Source organism: Lygodium microphyllum, chromosome 30 (genome assembly GCF_053477565.2).
Source record: "Lygodium microphyllum isolate KBCC chromosome 30, Lygodium_microphyllum_v1.1.10, whole genome shotgun sequence".
NCBI lineage: Eukaryota > Viridiplantae > Streptophyta > Polypodiopsida > Schizaeales > Lygodiaceae > Lygodium > Lygodium microphyllum.
In genome coordinates this window covers 31,331,610-31,358,978 of record NC_141164.1, presented here as the reverse complement: position 1 = coordinate 31,358,978, position 27,369 = coordinate 31,331,610, and the positions used below count along the sequence as shown (strand labels likewise).

Here is a 27,369-nt window from a genome sequence, read left to right as displayed (position 1 = left end):
CTTAATGATATTTGGAATACCTGTATGGTTGAACAACCATTTCAACGTTTGATGATTTTCAATTGGTACCTGGGCTGCACCAATCCACCAAATCTCCATCTCGGATTGGATCTTATGCAATGGAGCTTTGCCCTCGCCATTGCCATGGTCCAATGCCATGTTCATGAGGCAAATGCTAATTCTTTCCATCTTCTGTCCCTTTTGAATCTGTGCTTCATCCAACTTCAAGGCAAACTTTAGAACACCATAACTTTCTTCTACTGTGATTTTATACATGTGAACCATTGCAATTTGCACCTTTTTTAGATCAACCCATATATTGTTAAACTCATTGTAATCAAAAATTGCCTGTTTTTTTTGTTTTTCATAGGACATAGACCTTTCGATGTGAAAGTAATCTCCAAAAACATGTGGAATCTTGCGATTCATGGAAATTCTTGCAGTGGAAACTGCAAGGGCTCGGGGCAATCCAAATATAGTTACCCTATTGCGTTTAAGATTTTTAAACCATAATCCAGAGATAGCACGGTAACCTTTTCGACTTATACCCACAGTATCGCATGTCTCTACGATTTCATTTGCTTTCACTGTGCCTTTTAAATCCTTCACTAACTCTCTCAGAGTTGGACCTCTCAAATCCACATTTTCTGGTGACTTAAGAATCCTCAAAATGTCTTTCTTATTCATGGTTTCCTTCAAAAGTTTGATTCTTTCCTCATTCTCTCGGATATTTATGCCTAATATGTTAGAGACATATTTCTTTGTAAGATTTAGTCTCCTTTTCTTTGCTCTCTCACACAAGCTGGTTATATTTTTTAACGGTCTCTTCCTCTCTCTAAATCCTACTGGAGTTTCTCTCAAGCGTATTAGCTTATTCTGCAATGAATTATTAACATTTTTCAAAATATCAATCTGACTTGTCAACTCTAAAATTTTTGTTTGTGTAGTTTCTAGTGCTTTTTTCATTTCGTGCACTTGGGCTATATATGTGTAAGATGCAGAGTATAACCTCATACAGTAGCCAAGCATTCCATTATAACCTTCTCCAGCATATCTTATATAGTCATGGACATTCAAAAAAGGAGGTGGTTTACCTGTAGAAGGATCCCTGGGATAGATATTTCCATCCACCCACAAATCTATATGCTTCATTCCTTGTGTTCGCAACCTGTTGGCTTCAATCTCATCTATCAATACTCGATGATGTATACTTCTCCAAGATGTGTAAGTCGGATCTAGCTGAATAGATAGCTTGTATTTACATGTGCTTGCGCCTGTGTTATTTGAAGTAGTATTGCTAGACATTCTAGCAAATGAACCGAGCAAGAATCTCACAGTGATAGAAAGCAAGTGCAGCAAAAGGAATGGTAAAAGAGAATAGTGTATAGAAAGAAAACGCGGGAGCAAACAAATGCGAAGTTCGTACGAAAATCTCGAAAATACAAAATCTCTCGAGTTCCAAGACAATAAACGGCCGAAAAGGTGACCCCTGACCTGGATTAAAAGATGAGGGCAATTAATGGCCGACCTCTTCAATGAACCAAATATTCTCTCATTAATCACATCTGGACAACCAAATTTAGAGGTTTTATTCTTCCTAAACCTCAACTAATTAGCAACTTAATCACTTTCTTACAAGTGCCATTTTTGAAGCGTTTTTGGCCCTAATGATAGAGGGGCAAACGGCCTTAAAATCACAATCTGAATAGATGGGTGGCTAGCTACTTCATAATGCCAAACATTGCAAACATTAAATGGGGGATCAAACTGACTTTGATTGACAAACAAAAACTTTCATTGGATTCCTAGCGTTGAAATGTATCTAAGAAAACTCAAGCTCCTTGATCCATAACGTTTCATTTTGCACCAAAACCATCTCTTTTGTGGGTCTTGGGTTACTTTTGCACTTGAATTCTGGCTTTAAAATTGACTGTTAGTCCATCCCCTTAGTCTAGTTTTGTGCTTCAGTATGGTTTATGTGGGGACAAAGGGTTTACTTTCAACTGTAGATTACTAAATGGTATGCTTTATAGCTATATTTTCATTAGACCAAGAGGGTCATTCCTATTGGATTTAATGTTTGATTTCATTAGGCCAAGATGGCCATTTTCTTGTTTGATGTGGGTGTGGTTAATAGTTTTTTGTTTTAGTGTGGCATTAAATATATTCGATGGAGCACCTGGGCCACATTTTATTATTACAGTCTACTTTCGTGCATTGTCTTGTTGTATAGTCTATTTTGCTAATGGCTTTTGATCTTTTAGCAGCCTTGAAGTGTAGTCTTCTAGGTTTCAATCTATGATTAGTGTAAGTATGTTTGGCTTGGGTTTATGTCTCCTTTATGAATGAGAGTTGATCATAGTGGGGAGAGAGAGAGAGAGAGAGAGAGAGAGAGAGAGAGAATAGAGAGGGAGGATCAATTGTCTTTTGAAACTTGTTCAATATGTGCACCATGCATGCATGTAAAGTGCATGTAGAGAGAGAGAGAGAGAGAGAGAGAGAAAGAGAGAGAATAGAGAGGGAGGATCAATTGTCTTTTGAAACTTGTTCAATATGTGCACCATGCATGCATGTAAAGTGCATGTTCAGCCCTTTAAATTTGCATAACACTAAGTTTACCTCAACATGGCTACAGTGAAGATCACGCCCATGTCACACTTTTAGTGATTCTATTAACATTGTCTCTATCTAACCTTTGGAATTGTAGGAAGTAGGGTAAGTACATGGGATTCTGTTGTGTACTTGAGCTCCTTGCTCTACCTTATCAATATCTCATAGCATTTTAGTGTGCCAAGCTAACCGTCATAATATGACAAATGTCTCCACAATAATCCATCCCAATAGCACGCATCTAAGCTAATGGATGTGGAGCATGCACATTGCTCACATCCGTACCATCATCCACCAATTCTGAGTACCCTCCAAATACATACTCCATTAATACTTCTCCACATTCAATTCATTGTGAGCTTGAGCCAATTTGCTATATGAAATGCCTTGAAAGATGCATTTCTAAGTTTTAAATGACCAAAGGACCCCACTAAATCATAGATTAGATGCACTAATTGAAGCATTTCCTATTATGTAGAAATTTTTCCACCCTTACAAGTCATCTACCATAAACCAATGATGTTACATTGTTCTCAAGGTCGAATAGTTTGTCAACAACCTAACGCAAGGCATTCTCATCAAGTAACATAGAGAAAGAGGGGGTTCAATGACTTGATGACCTCAATTATAATGGCTGATAAGAATTTGGGGAAAGGGAAGCAAAGTTGGAAGAAGAAGAGGAATCATCTCTTCTTACCAAGGAGTCATGGGATGGGTTATCAATCCTTCTACCTTTGGGTCTTTGGCCAATTGGTTTCAAAAAGGCCTTATTACCAAGGATGCATCTTTGGCTGATTGAATTCAAGAGAAACTTTTTTACCAAGAATTTCATCAAAAGATTTCTCTTTCCTTCTTCCTTGAGATCTTTGGCCACTTGATCTTAGAGAGGGTTGTTTGTTGGGAAAGGTTCTCCATCCTTCTACATCTAGGTCTTGTGGTCATTAGTTTCCAAAGAGGATCTTCTTATGAAGGATTTGTGCTCATATTCTCTACTTATAAGAGGACTAACTAATTCCTATAGAGGGTATTCAATATTTTTGCCTTTGGAGATTTGGCAAACTAATTTCTATATAGGACTTCTTACCAAGGGTTTCAAACTTGGGTTAATTGATTTCAAAGAGGCCTCCTTACCAAGGATTTCATAAAAGGGGTTCTCTTCTCATCTACATTCACCAATCCTTCTACCTTTGGGACTTGGGCAAATTGATTTCTAGATAGGCCTTCTTACCAAGGATTTCAAAGTGGGGTTAATTGATTTCAAAGAGGCCTTTTTACCAAGGATTTCATCAAAGGGGTTCCCTTCCCTTCTACCTTCATGTCTTTGCCCAATTAGTTGTGGGTGAGGTTGATTTTCTAGGAGGGTTTCTCTTTCCTTCTACCTTCAGGACTTTTCATGAATTAGTTTCCAAAGATGATATTCATATCAAAGATATGTGCTTCTATTCTCTGCTTGTAAGAAGGTCAACTAATTGTTGAAGTTTTTCCTCTTGCCAATGAGTTTTTTTGTCAATTAATTTCCAAAGATGATCTTCATATCAAAGACCCATGATCATATTCTCTCCTTCTAAGAGGGTCAACTAATTGTTGAGTGTATCCTCCTACCAAAAAAGTCATAGAAGGGGTTCTCAATCATTTTACCTTTGGTCTCGAGTTGAATGCGACGAGGAGTCATTGGAGGGGTCCTCAATCCTTCTTCCTTTGGGTCATTGACTAACTAATTTCTAAAGGTATTTCTTGCCAATTATTTCATCCAAGGGGTTGTCTTTCCTTCTCCCTTCAAGTCTTTGCCCAATTAGTTGTTGGAGAGGGCCATTTGTTGTGAGGGGTTCTCTTTCCTTCTAATTTCAAGTCTTTGACCATCTAGCTTTTGGAGAGGGTCATTCATTGGGAGGGATTCTCTTTCCTTCTACCTTTAGGTCCTTTGGTCAATTAGTTTCTAAAGAGGATATCCATTCTAAGGATTCATTCCCCTATTTTCTATCAGCTTGGTATAACATAGGGGCTTATGCTTTGTTTTTCCCATCAGTTTAGTCTCACAATGATTCTAACTTATATGCACTATTTTCAAGACAAATTATTTTTTAGCACATCTACCCCACAACAAGCTTCTAAAGATGGTGTATTTCTTTGGTATTTAAGCCTTTCTATTATGACCAAGGGTGTCACACATTGTAACCAATGGCTCTAGTTACAAGGTTTGTTTCTTGTTCAAAGTGTGCAAGAAGGGTTGTCCATCTTAGCATTTCTTCCATTCTTCCTTGTGCTTACCATGGGTGACATGCGTGTATCTCCTACCCACTACATGCCTTCTACAATGAATTGGCCATTTTGACTCTTTCTCTAAAGCTTGTCTCTTTGCATGAAGAAAAAATATGTCACAAATTATTGTGGAACACTAAATAAATTCTTTTTTCCCATCACCAGGATCACACAACACCTTATGCCAATAAGATGTTTTTGGTGTTTTCTCCTTATTGGCAATGTGATCTCCTTTACTATTTATAGTTTTTGCTCATTCTGCCTCATTGAAGTACATCCAACAAATATATTTAGTCTAGTTTCATACCAATCGTCCAAACATCAAAAATCTGGGAAATAAAAAGGAATGTGAGCTTTTCACACCCGATTGAATAAGACCATAATAGATAAATCACTTTCATGTCACAACAAATATGCTATTGGTTGAGTGGTTACAAAAAGAGCTATGCTTGCAAATGGTGCTAGTTCAATGCTCCCTTTTTCTATATCTTTGCAATTTGATAGTGTTGGGTGGCATGGACATGCCGAATAAAAAATTTCCATGTGGACAACTTTTTTCGTAACGCAATGCATGAAACATCTACACCACCACCCTATTCCACGAACTCATCCAAACTAATGTGTAACTGGCCTCTCATCTAGATATTGATCATTTAAGAATATGGTTAGAGGCCACAAGCCCCAAGGCTACAAGGTTCTTGGAGCATATTGGAGGATCTTGGCACTACTTAGCATTCATGTCATGCCCAATCTCTTTACTATGATGATGAAGAAGCAAGGCTAACAACAATGACATGCTTGCAAGGTTGCATCAAATGAGGCATTGTCCTCTAGCATCTATCCATGCTGGACAACACCAAATGAGTCTTTTGGACATCCTCCAGCATCCTTCCATGGTGGAAAGCTTTCAAGAAGACCACTACTTCTATCTTGTGTTTAGAACTATGCATTACACAGGGTGGGATATGTCTATACATGGAGGTGTTCTCCTCCCTTGCTACACCTTGGATGGAGATTGACTTTGATCACAAGATTTCAACTATGTTGACATCATGAATGTAGTTTTCTTCGCATCATATAATGGAAGATAGCCAACAAATTATATGTCCTTTGTTGTGTGGTATACGCTTTGGTGGTCTCCTCATATTGTCCAATTTGTGGTTCACATTTGGAGGTGGAATGAAAGCATATACGAGACTAGAATACTAAAGGATCATATCCAGGCACAATTGAAGCAACAAGCCTTGTAGGAAGAGCTATAAAACTTTGAAGAACCAACTAGGAAAAAGTTGAAAGACTCTAGGATGCTAACCAAACCACCAACCTCACCTGCCCAAAGACTCTAGAATGCTAACAAAACCATTCACCTACCTACTTGAAAAAGCTCAATCCAAGGAGTAAGGCCACCTTTCCTAACTCTTGAACCTCCACACACTTGTGACCATCCAAATGGATAATTTGGCCAGCCAATAGCTACTAGAACTCTACAATAGTAGCAACACACCACCCTCTAAAATGACTAAAAAGCAGGAATCAAAGCCTAATCTTCAAAATAGTGCCCTGAATAGTAGGAACTTGAGGGGGCCTCATGAGGCTCAATAGAACCCATAACCATTAGCTTAAGACCTATGGGAAGAGTTGGCCTAATTATAAGAAGACCGTTATAGTCGAAGCATGCCTTGCCCACCAAGGAAACTCTTTGAGCTTAACTTGTGCAAGCTCAAGAACATAAGGAGAAGATGGACCATGATTTGATTGCACTTTGCACACTAACTGGTCAACCATGGAAAGAGAAATCCACAATGACCTCTCAAGGAAGCAAGGGTAGTTGGTTGACTTGGAGTGTCAAGACATGCATATGAAACAAACCTCCTAGACCTAGAACAAAATGATCTCCTACTCTCCAAGATTGAAGCCTGGGAAAGAATTTTCATAGCATGACCTACAAGAGTAGGAGCAAAAGGCTCACCTCATTGCCACTTATATAAGAAACATAGAAGGCTAGGTCAATGGTGTGAGAATGGAATAATCCCTAGGAAGCCCAATTTATTTCTAGATGTCAAACAAGCCAAATAAACTCAAGTTTAAATAGTGGAGCATGGCTCATTTGCCTACTTTCTTACTAAAAGTGTTTTCTTTATGCAAAAGTCAGCAAGTAGGTAGATGTGAAACCATTTAGGATGGTTCCACATCTACCTACTTGGCTAGACTTTTCAAGTAAAGAAAACACTTTTTTAGTAAGAAAGTAGGCAAATGACCATGCTCCACTATTTAAACTTGAGTTTATTTGGCTTGTTTGACATCTAGAGAGATTAGCAAATTGTGACATGGCCCTACTCCTATATTTTGGCTCATAGTGAAGTTCAAGTGCCGAGGCAAAAAATGGATCGCTCATTTGATGGAAGTATTGACCAAAACATGCTACATATAGCAAATATGCAATACATTTAAATTAGGGGGCTACATGCACAAGGATCAAGGTGTAAAGGAGGTTATTGTGGGTAGAATGTAGAAATGAAATAACATTTATTTGATTTCCTAGAGAATCACATTGATGCCCAATATTTTGGATCAAGAAGATGTTAAGCAATGTCAACGTTAATCTCTATAATTAACTCATAGCTCGTACATTTTCCTATTATTTATGTTGATTCGATCACCAAACTTTGAAGTAAAAGAGGAAAGGCCAAGGTCAATTTGGGTGAATAGTAACATACATGAGAATAGCATTCAAAGATCAAGGAGCAATGTGGAGATAAGATATTGTGGTAGTACAATGAACCTTGGCCCGCCAACCATTATAATTAATTCCACCTTGACAAAGAGAAATCATTCAATGTGTGTACAAATGGACAACTAGTAAGCTTGTACTTCATCACCTACTTCATTGTGCAGAAGGCACCCTAAGTTCCATTGAAAGATTTGGAATCTAGGTCAACTTCTTGGATGAAGAAGCTTCTTAAGAACCTTGATTAGAGGTAAGCCATTGCTCAAGGCCCTCAACCTCTCAATCTTTGATTAGAGGTAAGCCATTGCTCAAGGTCCCTCAATCTTTCAAGCTTTGATTAATCCCCACCCATCAGATCAAGTAGTTAGATCATTCTTATAACTCTTGCATATGACCTTTATCCTCTCAATATAAAAAGCAATAGAGCTCCCTTCTTTCCAAATCTTGTTCAAAATGTCATGAAACCATTGTACTAAGAACATTGTACCTTGTAAACATGTGTGCGCATATGTGTAGCCTAAATGGATAAAAACTTGCATGTGCCTATTCCCATTAGCCCTTTTAAGAATCATTTCTCATGCTCCCCTTGAGTGCTTAAGTATGCACGCTTTCATATTGTTAGATATCCTAGAAGCATAGCATTCTCGCAGGCATTGCAACTAAGAGAGGTATTAGGACAAGGGGTAACTTCCCCTCAATTTCTAAAATCTCAAAGAGCATGACCACCTCCTTGAGAGCTTTCATCAACACCAAAATCATGGATCCCAAGCATACAAGTGAGTGCAAGTGCATGATTGCCCTTTTATCTCTTCATATCTTGGCACCCCTCATTAACTTGAAAATTGGAAGGAAAACTACACTATGGATGGATAGGATGTATACTTTAGCATAGGAAAACCTTATCTTGATAGATATTTGAGAGACCAATACATTCTTATGGGCTATGATTGCGTGCAATGAGCAAATTTTTGTGCTCCATGGTGGCTTACTAAGCAATCAAACTTGGTAATTGAGCATATGACATGGTGGAGATATTGCGAGCTTTATTGCAAAACTACTCAAGTGTACTACCTATTAGAGTATGTTTCAACAATATCTTGATTTAGTGCAAGGTGGTCACTATGGGATACATATAAAGAATTCTACTATGGCTAGTCAAAAGGCATAAAAGGTAAACAATACAAGGGAAAGTATGGTAGAAAAAGTGTTAGTAATGAAAATCAAGAGGTAAGAGTAGCAAACAAATCACTCATTTGAAAGACATATTGACCAAAACAAGAGAACATGTAAGAGATTTGAACCAAGGCTTCAATTCATGGTGATCGACGTGTAAAAGATATCATTGTGGGTAGATCATATACATGTGACACATGGTACAACAATCCAATGAAGTAGATGTTGTAAAAGCTTAATTGATGTGTCTTCATTGCTCTACTTCAATTCTATCATCTACCTCAAATGATGGCTTGGTCAATGCATCAAGTCAATCAAGTAAGGTGCCAATGAAGGTTTGTGTCCTAACTTTTATGAGCAAAAGCCATAGCGTTGTGAAATTTTTCAAGCAATGAACTCAACATTTAACATTTAACATTATAGTAGATAATGCTATTAAAGTAAAGACCTTTTGGTTGGGTGGAATATTAACATGAGAGCATCATTCAAAGATCAAGCAACACCTGAGAGATCTCATGGTAATACACAACTCAAAACTATAATGGGGTTTGGAAAATGAACATGACCTAATCATGAGACCTAATTACACCATTGTTGAGACTATTCAAATGACCGTGTCTAAATAAATCATCAACATTCCTGATTACAAGACCTAGATATGATAGCCAGATAGATGTTTTGGAGTAGAACAAAGTAGCTAGCTTTGCAAATTAGTTTACACCATTCTTTGTGCAAAAAAGACGAAGTACTTCAAGTGCCATGCCAATTAGTCTAGAATCACAAATTTCCCAGAGTATAGCAAGCTTGTTTTCCTTTAATTTCATGGTTAAGCTCCATCATATTTAGCCTCTAATAGCCTTAGAACTAGCACTCCAACATTCAATCAAAAAACATGCCAAAAGTTACAATCTTACTAATAGCAACACCACCACCTAAGAACTTCTTAACCTCAATCATCATCATGGAATATCTAGTAACTTCAACATTTAATTAAGAAAAACACCAAAAGTTGCAATCAAAGATCACCTTAAAAAAGGTGAAACTCATTTAGTAGATTAGATGGATCCTTTAAATTATTAACACTTCGAGATGTTCCAAGATCTCTTCTTATGCTAGTGTTGCCTATCACAACCCTCTTGAAACTTAGTACTCTCATACAATAGAAGTTTGTGTTGCTCGTCGTGCCTTTTGGTGCAAGAATGTGCTTTCCATATCATGTTGAGCCTTTAAGCATTCATCACCATTAAGATTCTATTAACAATCATTAGTGACCACTAGTTTCTTATCGATCATCTTACTAATCAAAAGGCCTTTGATCTCAACATGACTCATCTAAAAGGTTTTAAAATCATTGCTCATCTAAAGGTTGAGGATGTTATGTGCAAGTGTTGAGGCCCAAGCCACTTTAGAGAAAGTGGTTCTAAATAATGTAAGATGATTGGGGTATAAAAAAAGTGGTTCTAAATAATGTAAGATGATTGGAGGATATTCACCTATGCCAAAACCTCAAGCATGCCTCATTCACTTTCTTTTTTACCTTTACTCATTCTCTTTGACATACAATTACTTGTATAAAGAGTGTTGAGATCAATCAAATGGTGGAATCTTGGCCCAAAGTTCACTTAACAAGGTATTATCATCCTACCATAGCTTGCTTACACAAAAACGATTAAGAAATTTATCAAAATAATTGAAACCCTTCGATTTGCATCATCATTCACAAACTTGCTCACATTATCTAACTTTTACATCAATCACACATCACACTAACAATGGGGTGTTTCATCAAGTGGATAAGCTCTTGTAAGGGCATGCCATATCAAAGGTGTATATGAGATAGTAATGTTATTTGCAAGTGCACCATGCGTTCCATTAGAAAGAGAACACTTTGTGTTGTGTATTATATCACATCTTTCTTTGCTCCATCAGAACTAGCTGGGGTAGACAGCAATGCTATCACATGATAGCTCCTCTTTGTGCTCACAAAAAGATATCCAAGGTATGCTTCTACGAAGGGGAACCAGCACCACAAAAGCAAAATTTTAAATTTAATATTATGCTTCATGATAATTTCATCTTCCTTCTCTTGTACAAGCTATTTTGTAATTACACTCCTAGTCCCTACATTGAAACAAGCTTTGCCTAAGGTCCATGTTACACAAGTTCTTTGTTCCTCCCATTTTTATGTCAATCAAACAAATTCTCACGTTTCTTGATTAGCTTTTCTTGGGACAGAAGTGTGAGCAAAATCATTAACAAATTCCCCATCTCACGGAGGTTCGTCTGCAATTCACTCTTGCAATTCACTCATGCGTTCATTGGCCAAGGTTTCAAACTCTTTGGCATATGTTCCACCTTCTAGGATCTCATATATATTGCAAAGGCTTCATGCAACTTGGTGAAAAGGCTCACTTCCAAGGATAATTACCCTGGTTTAAAGAACATGGCACCTTATAAATCCCTTCAGATTAGCTTATGACAAGGCTCTCCACTCTGTAAACCCACTCAGATTAGTTTATGACAAGACTCTTTGAGAGAGGTTCTTTGCAACCTAAAATACTTACCACAAATTTATTTGATCTTATGCAGAGAGAGACAAACCAAAAAAGTTATACTTGGATCGAATATAAAACGGTATATAATCAAACCAAACCCCTTTAAAATTTCACTGAAATGCACTCTCATATTGCTTGAAGAGAAGCCTAGTAGTGTTGGAATATAGTTGAATCTTCATAGATAGGTCAATGAAGACAATTTGTCATCTTTGCTTGTACAGACTTTTCCACTGAAATCCCGATAATCGCATATGGAACCGAGCTTATAGCTTTAAAGCTAGGCTCTACCAAAACTGACTATGCCCTATGAGAACTAGGGCTCAAAATCCTGGTACCCCATTACATTATCCAATAAAAAAGTTAAAACTAAATCACTAACTTTATTCTGCATTAGCCCTCCTATGATGGCACTTACAGATACATGGATGCACCAAACCCATGTGATAACAAGGCTGGTTCTTTCCTGGTTTGCCAAGGCATTCTCTGTTGAGAGACTACTGAGGTCCTGCCTGTAGGATCTCATTGGTAAGACTGTTGTCATTGCCTATTGTGTAGTCAGTAAAATTCTCAAAGTTCTTTTTGAAGAGTCCAGCCAACTTCTCGAGCGTTTGCCGATACGCTTTTGCATCAGACCACTGTCCACAAAAGGAGCGATCATTCCTCCACACACTCAAAATACATGCACACACTACACACAAAACAGCTGTGCCTTCAAGACTAGACTGTACCGTATTCTCTGGCTGAAGTATCTGTGATGGGACTCCTTCCACACGATCTGGGATCAACAGCTTGAAAACCGGTGTTTCCTTGTACTCAACATTCAGAAGCGACCCATTGTGAATTCCATCTATGATCTTCCTTGTGTAAGAAAGCTTCATTCTCTGCCCCACACCATATCTGAAAGCACAGCAATATCCACCTCTGAATAGGCAATTCAATCGACTATTGAACTATCATAACAAATACAAGGTTCGGTAATCGGAACACAGATTGAGACTAACCTGCCTCCTGTCCATCCTGTATTCACAAGCCAACCTGTTGCTCCATGCTTCCTCATCCTTTCAGCAAGCATGGCTGCATACTTAGTTGGGTGGAGCATGATGAAGGCAGCCCCAAAGCATGCTGAGAATGTTGCCGTAGGCTCCTTGATCCCATCTTCTGTTCCAGCAACCTATTGCCATGCACCTCAATTGTATGAGGAGCAATGGTCTTTCTTCAAAAGTACCAAGCATACTACAAGCCGTTAATAATAACTTACCAGGGCAGTATAGCCACTTATGAAATGATACATAGTTTGAGGTAGCGTTAACTTGCTGACTGGTGGAAGCACACCAAACGCATCACAGGCCAGCAAAATCACATTCCTCGGATGCGGACCAACACACGGTATTTTCACATTTGGGATGTATTCAATTGGATAGCAAGCCCTTGTATTCTCTGCAAAATTAAACATCCATATGTGCTGAAATCTGAGCTGTTTCCAGAAGATCCTACATCCAGCAACTATTTTATCTATGCAAAACAAAACAGACCCAAATTGAGACACCACCATAATTGTAGCACACACCTGTCACAGAGTTGTCTGAATAATCCACCTCTCTCGTGTGTTCATCAAAGACCACATTCTCCACGACTAAAATCATAAAAAACAATTCATGCATCAAACCAGACTGTAGCTCTCAAATTATTCAGTCAGGACAGGATATAGTGGTGTCTAAACGAGATGCCATCATGTTTTACCTGTTCCAAATTTTATCGCATTGAAAATTTCGCGTTCCTTCTCTCGGGACAGGTCAATGCACTTCGCATAGCAGCCTCCTTCAATGTTGGAGACACCATTATCACTCCAGCAGTGTTCATCATCACCAATTAAATATCGATTCTCATCTGTTGAGAGTGTAGTCTTCCCAGTACCTGCTCAATGGAGACAATTAAAACTCCTCAGCTATCCTATAGAAAACCTTAGCCTTTTGCACACACTCTCCTCTACAAAAACCCAGACTTTGTGAGCACCGAAGATCCTCGTTTAATGATCAAACCTGATAATCCAAAAAACAAGGCCACATCCCCATCTTTTCCCATATTGCAGCCGGAATGCACAGAAAGAATCCCTTTCTTGGGCATTAAGTAGTGCATCACGCTGAAAAGCCCTTTCTTCATCTCTCCCGCATATTGTGTACCAAGAATCACCATCTCTTTTCTTTGAAGATTTAGATCTATGCTAGTTGAGGAAGTCATGTAGTGTGTGTATCGATTGCATGGGAATTGGCCCGCATTGTAGATAGTGAAGTCCGGAGTCCCGAAGTCCTCCAGCTCTTCAGGGGTAGGCCGGATACACCTGCCACCCATTCATATCTTCCAGATGCGATCTCATCCCATATACACACATTTAAAAGGAAACTAAATGGGTCTTGCAAAGGCAAGTAGACCCTCCTTAAATATCGGAAATCGCAGGCTATGCTCATCTGGCCAAGGGAGGTGACTCTAACAAACAACAAAATGCTTACCAAGGACCAACCATACAGATTAGATAATCTCAAAACAATGCAATCCCTTGCTTGGACTGGCATCTCATTATGAAGCTCAACATGTACCACACTCATTCAGATGGTAAAGATGCTTACATGTTGTACATGAAAAGTGCATGATAAGCTCGTGCCGAGATTATCCTGACTTTTATACGATGCTCTGTATCCCAGTTTAAGAATTGGTCGTTCACAAATACCTGGAAGGAAAGTAGAATTCGATTAATTAAGCTGCAGACAAACAACTACGCTTTTCTTTTCTGTTGATGAATTACAATTATATAAGCTGCAGATCCCCAATTTACTAATATTATTATTACTGTTGACATTATTATAATTTTTATTAATTCCTACAGGGCAGACCATCATAAGTTAGTTGGTTGGATGATGACACAAACCTCACCTTTTCGAGAGAATTTAGATAATCAACAGCTCTTTCTCTGTTGACCAGAAAAGTGTGCTCATCCATCTCAATGTTAGGGGAACCCCTGAGATCAACCCAAAATGATGCTAGAGATTAAACGCTGTATTTCATTGCAGCAATGTGTATAGCAAAACATGTTAACGGAAGTGTATCCATCACAGCATACTACTGAGTGGAGCAGGAAGTTGTGCCAACTTACTTTCCCCACCATAAGTCATTCTTGCTCATATCCTCTTTAACTACTCGTTTGTCCCTCGGGGAACGACCTGTCTTAGCACCAGACAGGGTGGCCAAAGATCCAGTTGAAGTAATGAACGATCCCTTCTCATACTTGATAGCCTGCTCATACAGCTCTTTACCGAGCACATAAAAACAAGGCAGAGCCTGCTATTAGGCATAGGTAAACAGTAAAGTGCAATGAATTACACCACAAGTAGACATGATGCAAAGTCATTTCCCCACCACTTTTGGATTTAAGAAGCATGAGAATGGATTAATCATAAAATCTGAGGATGTTGACAATCTATATGCTTTTGTTCTATGCTCTACAAGCAAGATGTGCTGGAGGCAAATTGGTCAAATTTTACCTGCGGGTGAAAGGTTGTACATGATGTGGGTGAACTTCAGAGCACTGTCGCTTATGCATGGTTGAAGAGAAAAATGGGGCTTTGCATGTTCATAGGTCTGATCGCCCACCTCCCGTTTTCGCTCAGGGTCCCCTCGAATGACTTTGGGGCCAGTCTCCCGAGTAAGGGAGGCAAGGGATGCACTGTATCAGAGCAGAACCGCACAATTTTAGTAGGCTATTAAACTAGCCATGGCTACCAAAAGTACTTGAAATTACCTATTTACTAGAATGGCAGGAAAAATCTACAAGCTCAACTATTGATAGAATTGTGAACAACTCTGCAATCTTGTTGGAATCAGAACTCTGGAGCTTTACAACAAATAATCTGAAATCATCAGAGGGTCTAACCTGTGTTTTACTTGTTTTCAGTTCAAAAAGTTGAATCATGACCTATGCATGCAGAATAGCACACCATTGCCCAAACAAACACCACAACTCTGCGATCTTGTTTGACTCGGGACTCAAGACTTCACAAACAAATAATTTGAGATCATCGTAGGGTCTAACCCATTCTATACTTGCTTTCAGTGCATATCGTTGGATCATGATCTATGGATGCAGAATACCACACCATTTGCCCAATCAGGCACCATCGGGCAAAAAGTGCGCCCAAATAGAGGTTATGTAGGGAGTAATTGATGCCCTTGGCACCCACCTGATGGACTGCATCTGCTGCCGCTGGCGCTCCTCATCGGAGAGCTGCAAAATGGAGGCTGCCCCTCCTTTGGGGGTATCCTTGGGTGTGGAAGGGGCGGAGCGCTTCCTCTGCAGCGAGTGCAGCTCATTGAGGGTCTTCGCCTTGACCGTCGGCACACTGTCATCAATGCACACATCCGAAGTCACAGGCTTCTCCTCCATGTGGGTGTGAATTTTGGCAAGACCGTTGGGGATGCCATTGCCATTCACAGCAAAGGAGAAGTCACTCTTATCACTCATCCTTGCTTATGATCTGCAGCACACACGGATCCCTCATGAGAATTGACTTCCAAGCACGAAAGCAAATTAATTCCCTAAAAACCATTGCCATGATAGTCTTTCCAAATTCTGAAAAATGTATGCACTACACTTCGTAACCCAGCATCTCAGAATCAGTTCATACTTTGATAACACGGTGCGGGAAAATTTGAGCAAAAGTGATTCATTTTAAAAATGATAGAAACTGACAAAACCCAAGTGCAAAAATGGAATAAGTATATTTGCCCTGTAATTAAAAAGCAAACATCAGTAAAGACGAAAAAGCTCCCGTTTGGACTCATACTAGATTGCAAGGTTTAATGCCCCAGATTTCTTTAAAAACCAGGGGAGGCGAGACTAATATGCTTAAGACACCCAAACACACCAAATCAGGGGGGAGATTAATATGCTCAGAATAGCCCAAAATTAGAAGCCACCCAAAAACACGAAATGTCAGGGGAAGATTAATGTGCTTAGAGTGCCCACATTGGATTGCTCAAAAATACACAATCAGGGGGAGATTAATATGCTTAGAGTACACAAATTAGAACACCCGAAAAACACATAATCAAGGGAAAGATTAGTATCCTTAGGTTGCCCAGGAACGCTAATTCAGGGGGGTGATAGTTTTGCTTAAGATTGGGTAATTAACCTCACGCTTAGGAGGAGGAGTAGGTTGGCCCAAATTTTACACACAAAGGAAAGGGGAAAGGGGAGGAAGCAAGCTCACCTAACAGACAGAGAGAGAGAAGGAGGGAGAAGCAAGGAGCAAATGAGAAGAAAGAGGGGAAAGGGAAAGGGAAGGGCACGGATCAATACAGCCAGTGCCAAGTCTCAACGTGAATGGATGATTGAATTGGACGAAGGCTTTGAAGGGAGGAGGCTCCTTTATATATACTTTGCTTACCTGCCACCTTCTCTCCCCTGTGCTAAGGGGTCCCATTGATGCAAGGCTCTCTCTCTCTCTCTCTCTCTCTGTGTGTCTCTGTACCAACGAGCCTCGGCTGGGTTAGACCTTTCCCTCCCAAAACCTCCCCCAATTATTGCCTTCCCTTCTGCGCGTATGTTTGTGCGTGCCCATCTAGCGCTTTTTCACGAGAGAAACATACTTTTGTTGGTGGGCTCTCCGCCCCTCTTTCACTTGCCCTTCCTTCAGGCTTTCATGGACAAGCCCAATATCTGTGTGTGTGTGTAGTATGTACGTATATGTGCTATCATTGAGCCATTGTAGGTACTAGGCACAATTCACATGCATGATGCTTGTTTTGTCATAAGCTCCCACCTAATGCTCACAAAATCACTATTTGTAGCGTCAATTTCTTGGTTCAAAATCAATAGCCCCCATCATAACCCTTTGTTTTTCAAGGTTAACTTCTTTCCAAAGGCTCTCGAGTAACTACTTTCCATCCAGAAAAGAGAGGCCCTCGATCACCCCTTGTTGAAAACCGACAACCAATCAATTTTTTAAATAAGGGATCAATTATGGTTGCAAATGGGTGATGTTGGGCAGCCTTGGCTCACTAATCCATGTACAGAAAATGGCTTCAAGAGCGACCTAAAACGCATCACTCTACCTCAACACGTATTCTACACAAGCATATGATAGACAACATTCATAGAGCAAGCAAGAGATCTTTATGGATTTTCCAATCAATCTACTGATCTGTTTCATTAAGGAAAGACATTGACCCCAAAGTGGACACCTGTTAAGCAAAGCAATCACAAAGCCTTTGATAACATCTACACTACCTAAATGTTCCACTCGTGTGTGTTCGTGAAAGATGGAAGACATGCTCTAAAAGTGAAAATGACATATGTCTTGAAGGAATGAAAATTAATCTCCTCTTCTTACTCAACTAATTCCCAAGTTTTGCTCCTCCTACTATGAGCCTTCATAAAAGCACCTTACCCAAAAAAAGGCTACGTTAGAAGCCTAAGCATTTGTCAATATGGTCTTTCAACACCTTATATTGCCATCTTTTGAAGAGTGACTAATAATCTAGTTGAAAACCTAAAACTTGTAATCTACTATCAAAGGAAGGAACTAATCCCAAAATGGAAACACCTTGCATCACATATGTAGGGAACACTATTTGAGAGAGAGAGAGAGAGAAGGGGGGTATATGTGGGTATGTGACATGGAAGAGGTGGACAAGGGAGAACATTTCAAGAGTAGTAGGCATCACACACACACACACGTGTATGTATATATGTGTATATATAAAAATATATGTGTGTGTACATACATACATACATGTGTGTGGGTGCATGTGCACGTGTGCATCTACGAGTGAGAGTGAGTGAGTTTGCACATGCACATGCATGCGCTATGCAGGGAGTGGATGAGGGATCATATATTCAAGAGTAGTTGGTGTTTATGCTTGCACATAAAATAATGAAACATCATGTTGTATCTCCCTCCATTCCCCCCTTGCACCCCCTCTCTTTGTAATTTAGTGCATGGTAGAAGCTAGCTTGGGAGAGAATGTGTATGTTTAAGAGCATACAAATGCATATGAGTGTGAGCATGTCTATAAAGAACTATTATGAGATTGTGTTTGTGAAAGCAATGATTTGAGTTACTGCATACGTGTGTTGGCACATGTTTGTGTGTATCTTTTTCTTAAAGATGAAGTCAAGTTTGTATTGAGTGGTAAGAGTTCAACCTTATGCTTTAAAAAGTGCCTTACAACTTGGAATTTGCTTATGGCCTCTCTCTCTCTCTCTCTCTCTCTCTCTCTCTCTCTCTCTCTCTCTCTCTCTCTCTCTCTCTCTCTCTCTCTCTCTCTCTCTCTCTCTCTCTCTCTCTCATACATGGCACACCCACCTATGTAGAGTAGGAGCACCATTTGAGAATGTTTGGTGCAATGCTAATCTCTACCTTGGATAACGTACAAGCATAATGAGATCTCATTCGAATAGAAAAATTTCTTGAGTTGGCACAAAAGGATGGTCACCTTCTATACTATTATTATATACATCTTGACCAAACAAACATATGCTATACTTATATCATTTTGCATACATAATCTATGTGTAATATGTACTTCAAGTACATGTACATGGTAATATAGACACCTACATATCTATGTATATATGTGAAGACATATGTCCATATATTGTATAACACACACATAGTTGTATGTAGTTCTTTTAATTTATATGTGTCACATGTGTGCACATGTATGTATCTACATATATGCACATATATGAAGAATAAATCTCAACTTCAAAATGCAATCAATATGCAATGATATATTCTCTTAATTGAAGATTCGACTCTTTATGCAAATTGAGTTATCACACATGCCTACATGCACGCTCACGCCTGCACACACACACACACACACACACACACACACACTCTCTCTCTCTCTCTCTCTCTCTCTCTCTCTCTCTCTCTCTCTCTCTCTCTCTCTCTCTCTCTCTCTCTCTCTCTCTCTCTCTCTCTCTCTCTCTCTCTCTCTCTCTCTCTCTCTCTCTTAAAACTCTTCTTATAAGACATACATGATAACCTTACTTGAGCTCAAGTACCTTACACATTCATAGTTCTCTACATCAAAATCCTGCATGGATAAATACATGTTGAATTAAGCTTTTCATAAGCTTGACCCTCCATGTGCATAATCGCTAGTTTTTCATTGTCGTCAATATTCTGCAATGAAAAGCTACAATTATACTTCTTGAACATGTTTGTGTTCTATATGAAAATTTCTTGTTAGATTCACTTTCACTTTTTATCCTTGAATCCAATTCACATGTGAGAACCTAGTTCATTTAACATGGGCCCTTGTAAAACTATACAAATGTTGATTTGATAGATATTCTTGCATTTTCCTAATCTTGGGAAAGCAACAGCGCTAGAGTGTGAAAGAAGTTGAGATTTTCTAGCTTCATAATCTACTTTTCTTTGCCTAACATTTTCAAGCATTAATGTACACGGACACGCCTTACACAACTTAATGTAAAATATTATGTGTCTGACATTACGATTTCCAAAAGATTGTGAAAATCTAAAATGAAATGAGAAAATTCTCCTGTGACATAAACCTTCAACTTTCACATTGTTAAAAGATTTTATTTCATACCTCACTTTTGTACCCTAAGTGCCTTTAGCCATAAAACTTTTAAGGACCCAAGGTGGTCTATAACATTCTAGCTAAATGTAATCATGCTTTTTCAATAATAGAACTCCTTTTACAAAAGCATTGGTATCCACACACACACACACACATAGTGACTCTCTGTGTGTGTGCGGGGGGGGGGGGGATGGGGATGCTCAATTAACAAGAGCTAAGCTTAGTGAAAATGCATTTTCAGCCTCTTATTACACACACACACACACACACACACACACACACACACACACACACACACACACAGTGACTCTCTGTGTGTGTGTGCGGGGGAGGGGGGGGATGGGGATGCTCAATTAACAAGAGCTAAGCTTAGTGAAAATGCATTTTCAGCCTCTTTTTTTATATATGAATTTCATTGTCACCACAAAATCCAAAACCCTATATACCTAACAATCGGTAATATAACTTATTAGTTTACATCATACAATACTTATTTAGATGTTAAAGTATAAGTTGAGACATCATTCTTGCACAATAGTGTGTTCTACTTCTAGCCATAGCCTCTTTTAGGTAAGTTTAGGGGACCCACTTTGTATCATTGCCTCTTTAGGCCCTTATTTCGTATTTATTTTGTCATAAGGTCTACCGCCATGCGTGGCCTTAGGCTTGTACCATAAAAAAGTACAACCTCTTGGTTAAAACGTGCAATGCTTGTTTAGCTTTAAAATCTAAGTTGAAGACATGATTAATCCACAATTTTGTGTTGTTCTTCCAACTAGGTTCATTTAGATTTTCAAGTCACTCTATATTGTTGCTTCTTTTATGATATTTTTAGGATTTTAGCCCGCATTTTTACTTATTTTGACATCGCATCTACCTAGATGCATGCCTGTATGATTGTCCCATAAATAGGCACACTTAAACCTAGCTCTTATGGCCCTTTCCCATCTCATAGCATAAGTATCAATGCAAACAAGTCAATAGTCATATCAACTATTAACTCATATTGTTCCCTTATAAATGTCCACATCATCCATATCTTAAGCCATGTGATGTTTATTCACCCTATACATCCATATCTTAACCTCCCTTTTGTAGAAATGTTTTTTTCTGAAAAATAAAAATGCAAAATGGCTTCCTTACAATACATCCCTTGTGAATTAAACTATACTCGCACAAAATACATATAACTAAAGATCCTCTTAGCTAGAAAGTAAACCTAGTCTACACCTTTGGAAATCAACAATGCACTTTGCAACTTAGAAATAATCCAACAAAGTCATTATTATAAGGTCATCCCCTTGTAGTTTGTAATTGAGCTTTCTCATCTCAAAATTTGGTAGTAACTCTACCACTTTATCAAGGAAAGCTCCAACTTGTAAAGATCTTCTAAATATGTTTCAACATTTGAATACATCACAATACCCAGGGGATAACTTAGAACATCTTGTAGTGCTTGAGGCCTTGGACAATTCAACCACAATAGGTAGACCAAGTCACTTACTTAATGTGCACTCTAGCTTGAATCTTCAATTCACAAGGGAAATTAAAGCATCCTATTACTATGCAACTTTAGACATTTAGTAAGTTAATCCTACATTGACTGATCCAAGATTATTTGTTCCTCAAGTCATTATTTTGTTGTTTTGTAAATTTCAAAAGAAAGATAACATGGCCACAACCTCCTAGCTCCTCAATTGCCCTCATGGACCTTAACAAATGGCAGAGGAGATTATGCACAATCTATGAACAATGAGTTGTGAAAATATATTTTGGAATTGCACTCATTCAAAATTTGTGCTTATCGGGCCTTTGTTGTTGATGCCAACGCTTGCTTAACATGACACTATATGTTCATTCGGTGTACACTCCTCACAAAGGAATTCCCTAGCTATGATAGGACCTATTTAATGTGGAAATTGGATAAGCTTTTCATCTACGTAGGTAGGTAGGGTTAGAGTGTTAAAAATGGCAATAGAGGTAGGTGGAGGGCCTATAGTGACAAAGATGGTGATGAAGATAGGTGGAGGGGTTAGGCACGTATAAAGTAGATAAATGTGGGTAGAGGGGGTGGACAAAGGTGGAGAGATTGAGGTGGGCGAAGGAAGGAGGGAAGATAAATGTATGAGCATGCTAACTCCATGGTGGGAAAAAATGCTCACATTCTCTTGTTGGGGGTTCAATACAACTTGTCTCATTTTGTGTCACAAGGGGAGAGAGAGAGAGAGAGAGAGAGAGAGAGAGAGAGAGAGAGAGAGAGAGAGAGAGAGAGAGAGAGAGAGAGAGAGCAAATGATAAGGGACAAGTTTGGCAGAGAGCTACATGTCGAGCTCACGTAGACTTCCATGCATGATAGTAATATGAAGATTTTGGTCTTCTTCCACCCAATTCTATTATTGTTTGGGGTGCAAAAGACTATCAAAACAATATAATCTCAAAATCTACATGGATAGTCCTCACCTACATGCCAACAATTTGAACTAGTTTCTTTAGGAAAATAACTCGTCTGTTATTTTTACTTAGCAATAATGTGTGGTTTTCCTAGTCAATTTAGTTGTCATGCTATGTTGTAAAGTGACAGACATTGTTAATTCCATATACAACTAGTAATTCCTCTCTATTCAAATTGTAAGTTTCATTTTGAATGCATAAATTGAAAAGTTTAATGGCCAAATATTTTAGACCTACTTGATTCATGTTTTTTCTTGCTTATGCATACAAAAGTGTGGGATGTTGTAATAGAAGCTACACAATAAACAAATGCATCAAATTGGAAGGAAAGGGAGTAGCAAGTATATCTTAGATAGGTCTATGCTTGGCACTAGGCCTCTTCCATCATATTAATGTCAAGGGTACAACCAAATTGGCTTGGATTGAGTAAGATTTTTGGACTTGAAGCTAAGAATCAAGAGCTCCATTTACAAATAGAATACTATGGTGCTAAATAACAAACATGAGTTTAATGAGATAGTTGCTAAACACAACAATAAAAAGAGAAGCCTCATTGTTCATGAAGTAGCTACTTCAAAGATAGTTGTAACTCTCTACTCAAGAGAACTATAAACCAAGGACAAAAGCAAACAATGCCACTTTATATAGATTATGGAATGACATGACATGAGTTTATAGCTTGATATCATGAATATAAGCCGAGGTGCCCCGATTGCAAGAAGAAGGTGAATAATACAAAATAGTAGTAGGACAATTGAGCTAGCCTAATGGAGCAAGATGACAAAAACACCAACAAGCTCTCAACTAATTTGGATACCCTCTTCTAAAGCATTGCACCAATCAATAGAGAACAAGCGCATAAGCCCACTACTCACAAGACTCTATAGAAGCCAATGTTCACTGAGTTAGTTTTAAACTAATAGGAGGTTTTTTTTTTTGGGGGAGGGGGGGGGGGGGGGGGGGGGGGGGGACTTCAATCCAATGCCATTATCTCAACATTAGAAGGTGGATGTTGAGAAACAAGGGTAGATTGAGGATAGGGTTCACTAGAACCTTAGATGTAAACATGCTAATGATGTGTAATTGTAGCCTTCAAACTTCCCATGAGTGTTTTAAGAGTCCCTGTCACCTGGATAAGAGTAGTCTCCATACTTGCGATAAGGGCCAACCTAGAAGGACTTTCCATAATGCCCATATGAGCCAAGAGCCCCGAATGACCTTTCATGATGATGATAATAGCCAAGAGCTCTAGAGTACATTTCATGATGAAGACCATGATTAAAGAAAATAACAATAGAACTTGAAGCTTTTGGGAGCACAATATTTGAGGCAAGGTAATCGGAACATTCAAGATCACCTCAACTTACCACATCTATTGTGGCCTGCCAGTCCTACTAGCACCTTAGTGTAGGTGCTACAAAGGGTCAAGATGGAAACATGTGTGGCAACATTTGGTGGTGGTATGTGAATAAGTTTAACTTAGCATGATGGGGACTTAAGGGGAAATTTGCTTAGAGGTCCATCACAAACAAACAATATTTGCAATTAGTCTTTGCTTCTTTGCATGTTCATGTAGCAATCTGTGCCCGAGCTTTTCCTCTTTTGGCACAGTTAAAGATGCTAGACACAGTTTGTATATCCACTCCAAACTGACAAACCGGGCGTGGTGGGAAGCCCTTCTTAGTTGAAGGGATAGAGACTAGTGTTAGTGTAAGGCCACAATGTTAAGAAATAGTGGTGGTTTCGTTTCAAAGCTAACGAGAGAGGTTGCAATATTAAAAAGAGTCCGATATAAAGACATTGCAAAATAGAAATTAGCCTTTTTGTACAAGCGGCGGACATTTTCGATAGGAATGTTTTTTTGTTTTTTTTTTGTTCTTTTTTTTGCGCCTCTTTTCGTGCACGGCATCGGATTCCTTACGTGTGAAAACTAGCCGAAAAAAACATTTTTTAATAATTATATTTGCTCTGGCATTTCCCGCCTTCTGTCTTCCAGCGAATCTGTCCCCTGCCCCCTTTTGCTTAGGTATGAGAATTTCACTGAAAAGGAGATGGTACCACTAATCATTATCACATGACGCTAAAACCGTTTACATAGACAACCTTTCCATTTCAAAGGTTACGCTCAATCTTAGTTTAACCGAATTTCTTTATGCACTTTAGAAAAGAAGATTTCAGCTCAATCTTAACTTAATCCTATTTCTTTATGCACTTTTGAAAAGCTTTAGACTCGATCATGATTGAATCTTATTTCCTTGTGCACCACTGAGCTCCGAGCATGGTAGAGAAGTCGATCAACAATGGCTTGGCCAAGGTGCCAAGCTTCATAAACCAGGCAATGCCTTAATATTTTATGTAGGAATGTATGTCCCCCCCCCCCCCCCCCCCCCCCATCTAGTATTAATATCTATTTGCATGTAAAAAGTTCTAGGCTCAATCCAATCAAAATTTCAATGGAAATTATGGGGCCAACCTAGTTATGGCAAACAAATTTATCCTGAACCTCATTGTAATATGCGACTAGGAATTTAGGACTTTTTAATTTCAAATTTTGAGGTCAAATCCATTTATAATGTGAATAAAGCCCCCTCTTAACATTTTGAGGGGTTGCCAAACATTTCATTTGGAAAAGCTCATGGAGCTCCCCTTTTCTTTTTAAAGAGATTGGAAGAATATATAGCTATTATTTCTAAATTTATTACCTATCATTTGAAGGATAATATATTAGTGACCCTTCCCTAGAAGGAAGGGTGTTGCAACTTTCAAATTTTAGGTCTAGCACAAAGTCTTGCAAAAAACTCACAAAGCATCAAGGCTAAATGTTTTGATATTGGCTCCCGATGAAAGTTTCATTGTGGAAATTGTTGCTCCCTTGTCACAGCATGGGCAAGTTTCTAAACAAGATGGGCTACAAAGTTTGAACGAGAATGCTTGAAATTGCTATAAGGCTATCCAAAGCTTGAACTCATGCATAAGGAGGCTTTGATGTGAAACACACTTAGTGTGCCATGAATCATTTGAGTGACATACTTGACATGTTCTCTGTGGTTTATAGGGTTTGATGTGAGCCATTCTTGAGATGTTGCATGTAATTTATAAGCTTTCACACAAGGGTTGCTAATAAGCAACTAGTCATGTGAGTGGATATTTAATGTTAATATAGTCTTAAAAGTGAATGTTTGAGAGCTTTGTGTTGCTTCCCAATTTAGCATATTCCAACTGATCAACCTTGGGTGTCTTAATGTGTTTTCGAAAATCACAAATACTGATTCTATTTGCCTGTAATGCTACACAAAGAAAATAACAAAATGGCAATGTATTGAAAGTTTGATGAATGAGAGCCTTCCAAGACTTATCTATTGCCAATAACAAAATATTTGAGCTCCTTCATGGGCCGCACACAACATTGGATATTAATGCCAAAGCACTCAAGACACACATAAAGCCTAAAAAATAGGTAGTTGAGGAGATATGTCCCAAAGGTCTAGAGGCCTAGTTTATGAAGTACAATTGATCATCACACTCACTAACTCAACATCTCAACCACTAGGCCCACCATCAGTATTGCCATGTGCCATGGATAGATGGGTCAGGTATGTTGCTATCTTAGGATTGCTCCACCATGTAAGAAGGAGAAATGTGCTCATGTGAAGGATTTTATTTATATTCCATGGATAAATACATGGTTCTCCCGATAATCATATTCCATATATACAAGATGAAAACTAAATGCATTATAAACGATATTTACATAATATTCATGAATATGCTAAAGATATAAGGGCACATATGGAGCTCTAAGCCATGTAAGAAGGGATTGTAACATAAGATATTATTCAATTTATGGAAAAGAAGAACCATTATACAAGATTGTATAACTTGGAAAATGAAAGGGTTTCAAAATCATGCAATTTGTAAATGAAAAGGACAAAAACTCATAATCATATGACATGGGCAGATGACAAGATCACAGCTCTTGTTGAAATCATGAGGGTGATAGAGAAATAAGAGTATGCAAGGGGTTTTGAGCAAGTGCAAGTACTTGCATTTGAAAATGCATGCAATAGACGACTCATGTTGTCTCTCCATATCACAATCAATACATTTGGCAAGTGGAGGAGTTTGAATCATGTTTAGCAAGCTTATCCTACTTTGATTTAAGACATACGCACCTTGCATGTTTAAAGCATAAGGAAAATACTAGAGGGCTTTGTTTCTTTCCAAGATTTAGGAGCTTGGGTGTATTGCAAGCTTTTCTATTTAAAAAAAGAATGCTTTCCTTCCAGTTCTAAGCAATGTGCAGCTATAGAAAAATGATGCCAAATGCAGTTGCTAGAGAGCATTTCCCAATATCCTTGGTGATGGAATCACAAGGGCATGCCAAGATACGAGTAGAGAAGGGCTCAAAGAGTTACCTAAGTTGAGGGAGACCCATTGGTGAAGTGAATTGCAATAATAATAACTAACATAACAATCCTACAACTTTGACATGGAGAGAGTATTCTTATAACCAAAACACAAATGCCATTTGTGAAGTGAATCACAATAATAATAACTAACATAACAATCCCACAACTTTGACATGGAGAGAGTATTCTTATAACCAAAACACAAATGCGATGTGACACATAAACACCTTGGGTCATTTAATGATAATTTATATTTTCATAAATAAATAATACATTAGGGTAGCTTTACACAAATCTAACCAAATTAAACATAAATACTTCTAGTTACATGAAATCTCTATTATAGAAGTTAAAGAGTAATTCATATTTTAAGGCCCTTGGAAATTTACATCACTTGATAGTAGTAAGCAATATGTTGGCCAAGACAAGAGATGGCTACTTTATTATCATTTTTCAAATAATGGGTAAACTTTTACAACAATAAAAGTAAAAGTAATTTTTACATCATCACTTAAGGGTGCATCCATGGTATACCCTTCAAGCCTTAGCCATAGCTTTATAAAACACCTTAGAG

General features: G+C 38.5%; 1 protein-coding gene across 3 annotated transcripts; it reads right to left on the bottom strand.

Annotated features, from left to right (window-relative positions):
• Positions 1 to 11,479: 11,479 nt before the first annotated feature.
• LOC148009679 (phosphoenolpyruvate carboxykinase (ATP) 1-like) lies at positions 11,480 to 16,888 on the bottom strand. Of its 3 annotated transcripts, none has more exons than XM_087673497.1 (13): positions 16,764 to 16,888; positions 15,558 to 15,851; positions 14,862 to 15,043; positions 14,474 to 14,627; positions 14,254 to 14,338; positions 13,950 to 14,050; positions 13,365 to 13,663; positions 13,066 to 13,239; positions 12,893 to 12,958; positions 12,584 to 12,762; positions 12,327 to 12,496; positions 12,054 to 12,222; positions 11,480 to 11,960 (listed from the first exon to the last, which is right to left on the bottom strand). In XM_087673497.1, exons 2-13 carry the CDS (start codon positions 15,836 to 15,838, stop codon positions 11,820 to 11,822), a joined length of 2,001 nt encoding a protein of 666 aa, XP_087529623.1. In that variant the 5' UTR covers positions 15,839 to 15,851; positions 16,764 to 16,888; the 3' UTR covers positions 11,480 to 11,819. The 3 variants fall into 3 exon arrangements, with proteins under 3 accessions (XP_087529623.1, XP_087529622.1, XP_087529625.1); XM_087673496.1 differs by lacking the exon at positions 16,764 to 16,888 and adding an exon at positions 16,587 to 16,736; XM_087673499.1 differs by lacking the exon at positions 16,764 to 16,888 and adding an exon at positions 16,509 to 16,530.
• Between the last annotated feature and the right edge of the window lie 10,481 nt (positions 16,889 to 27,369).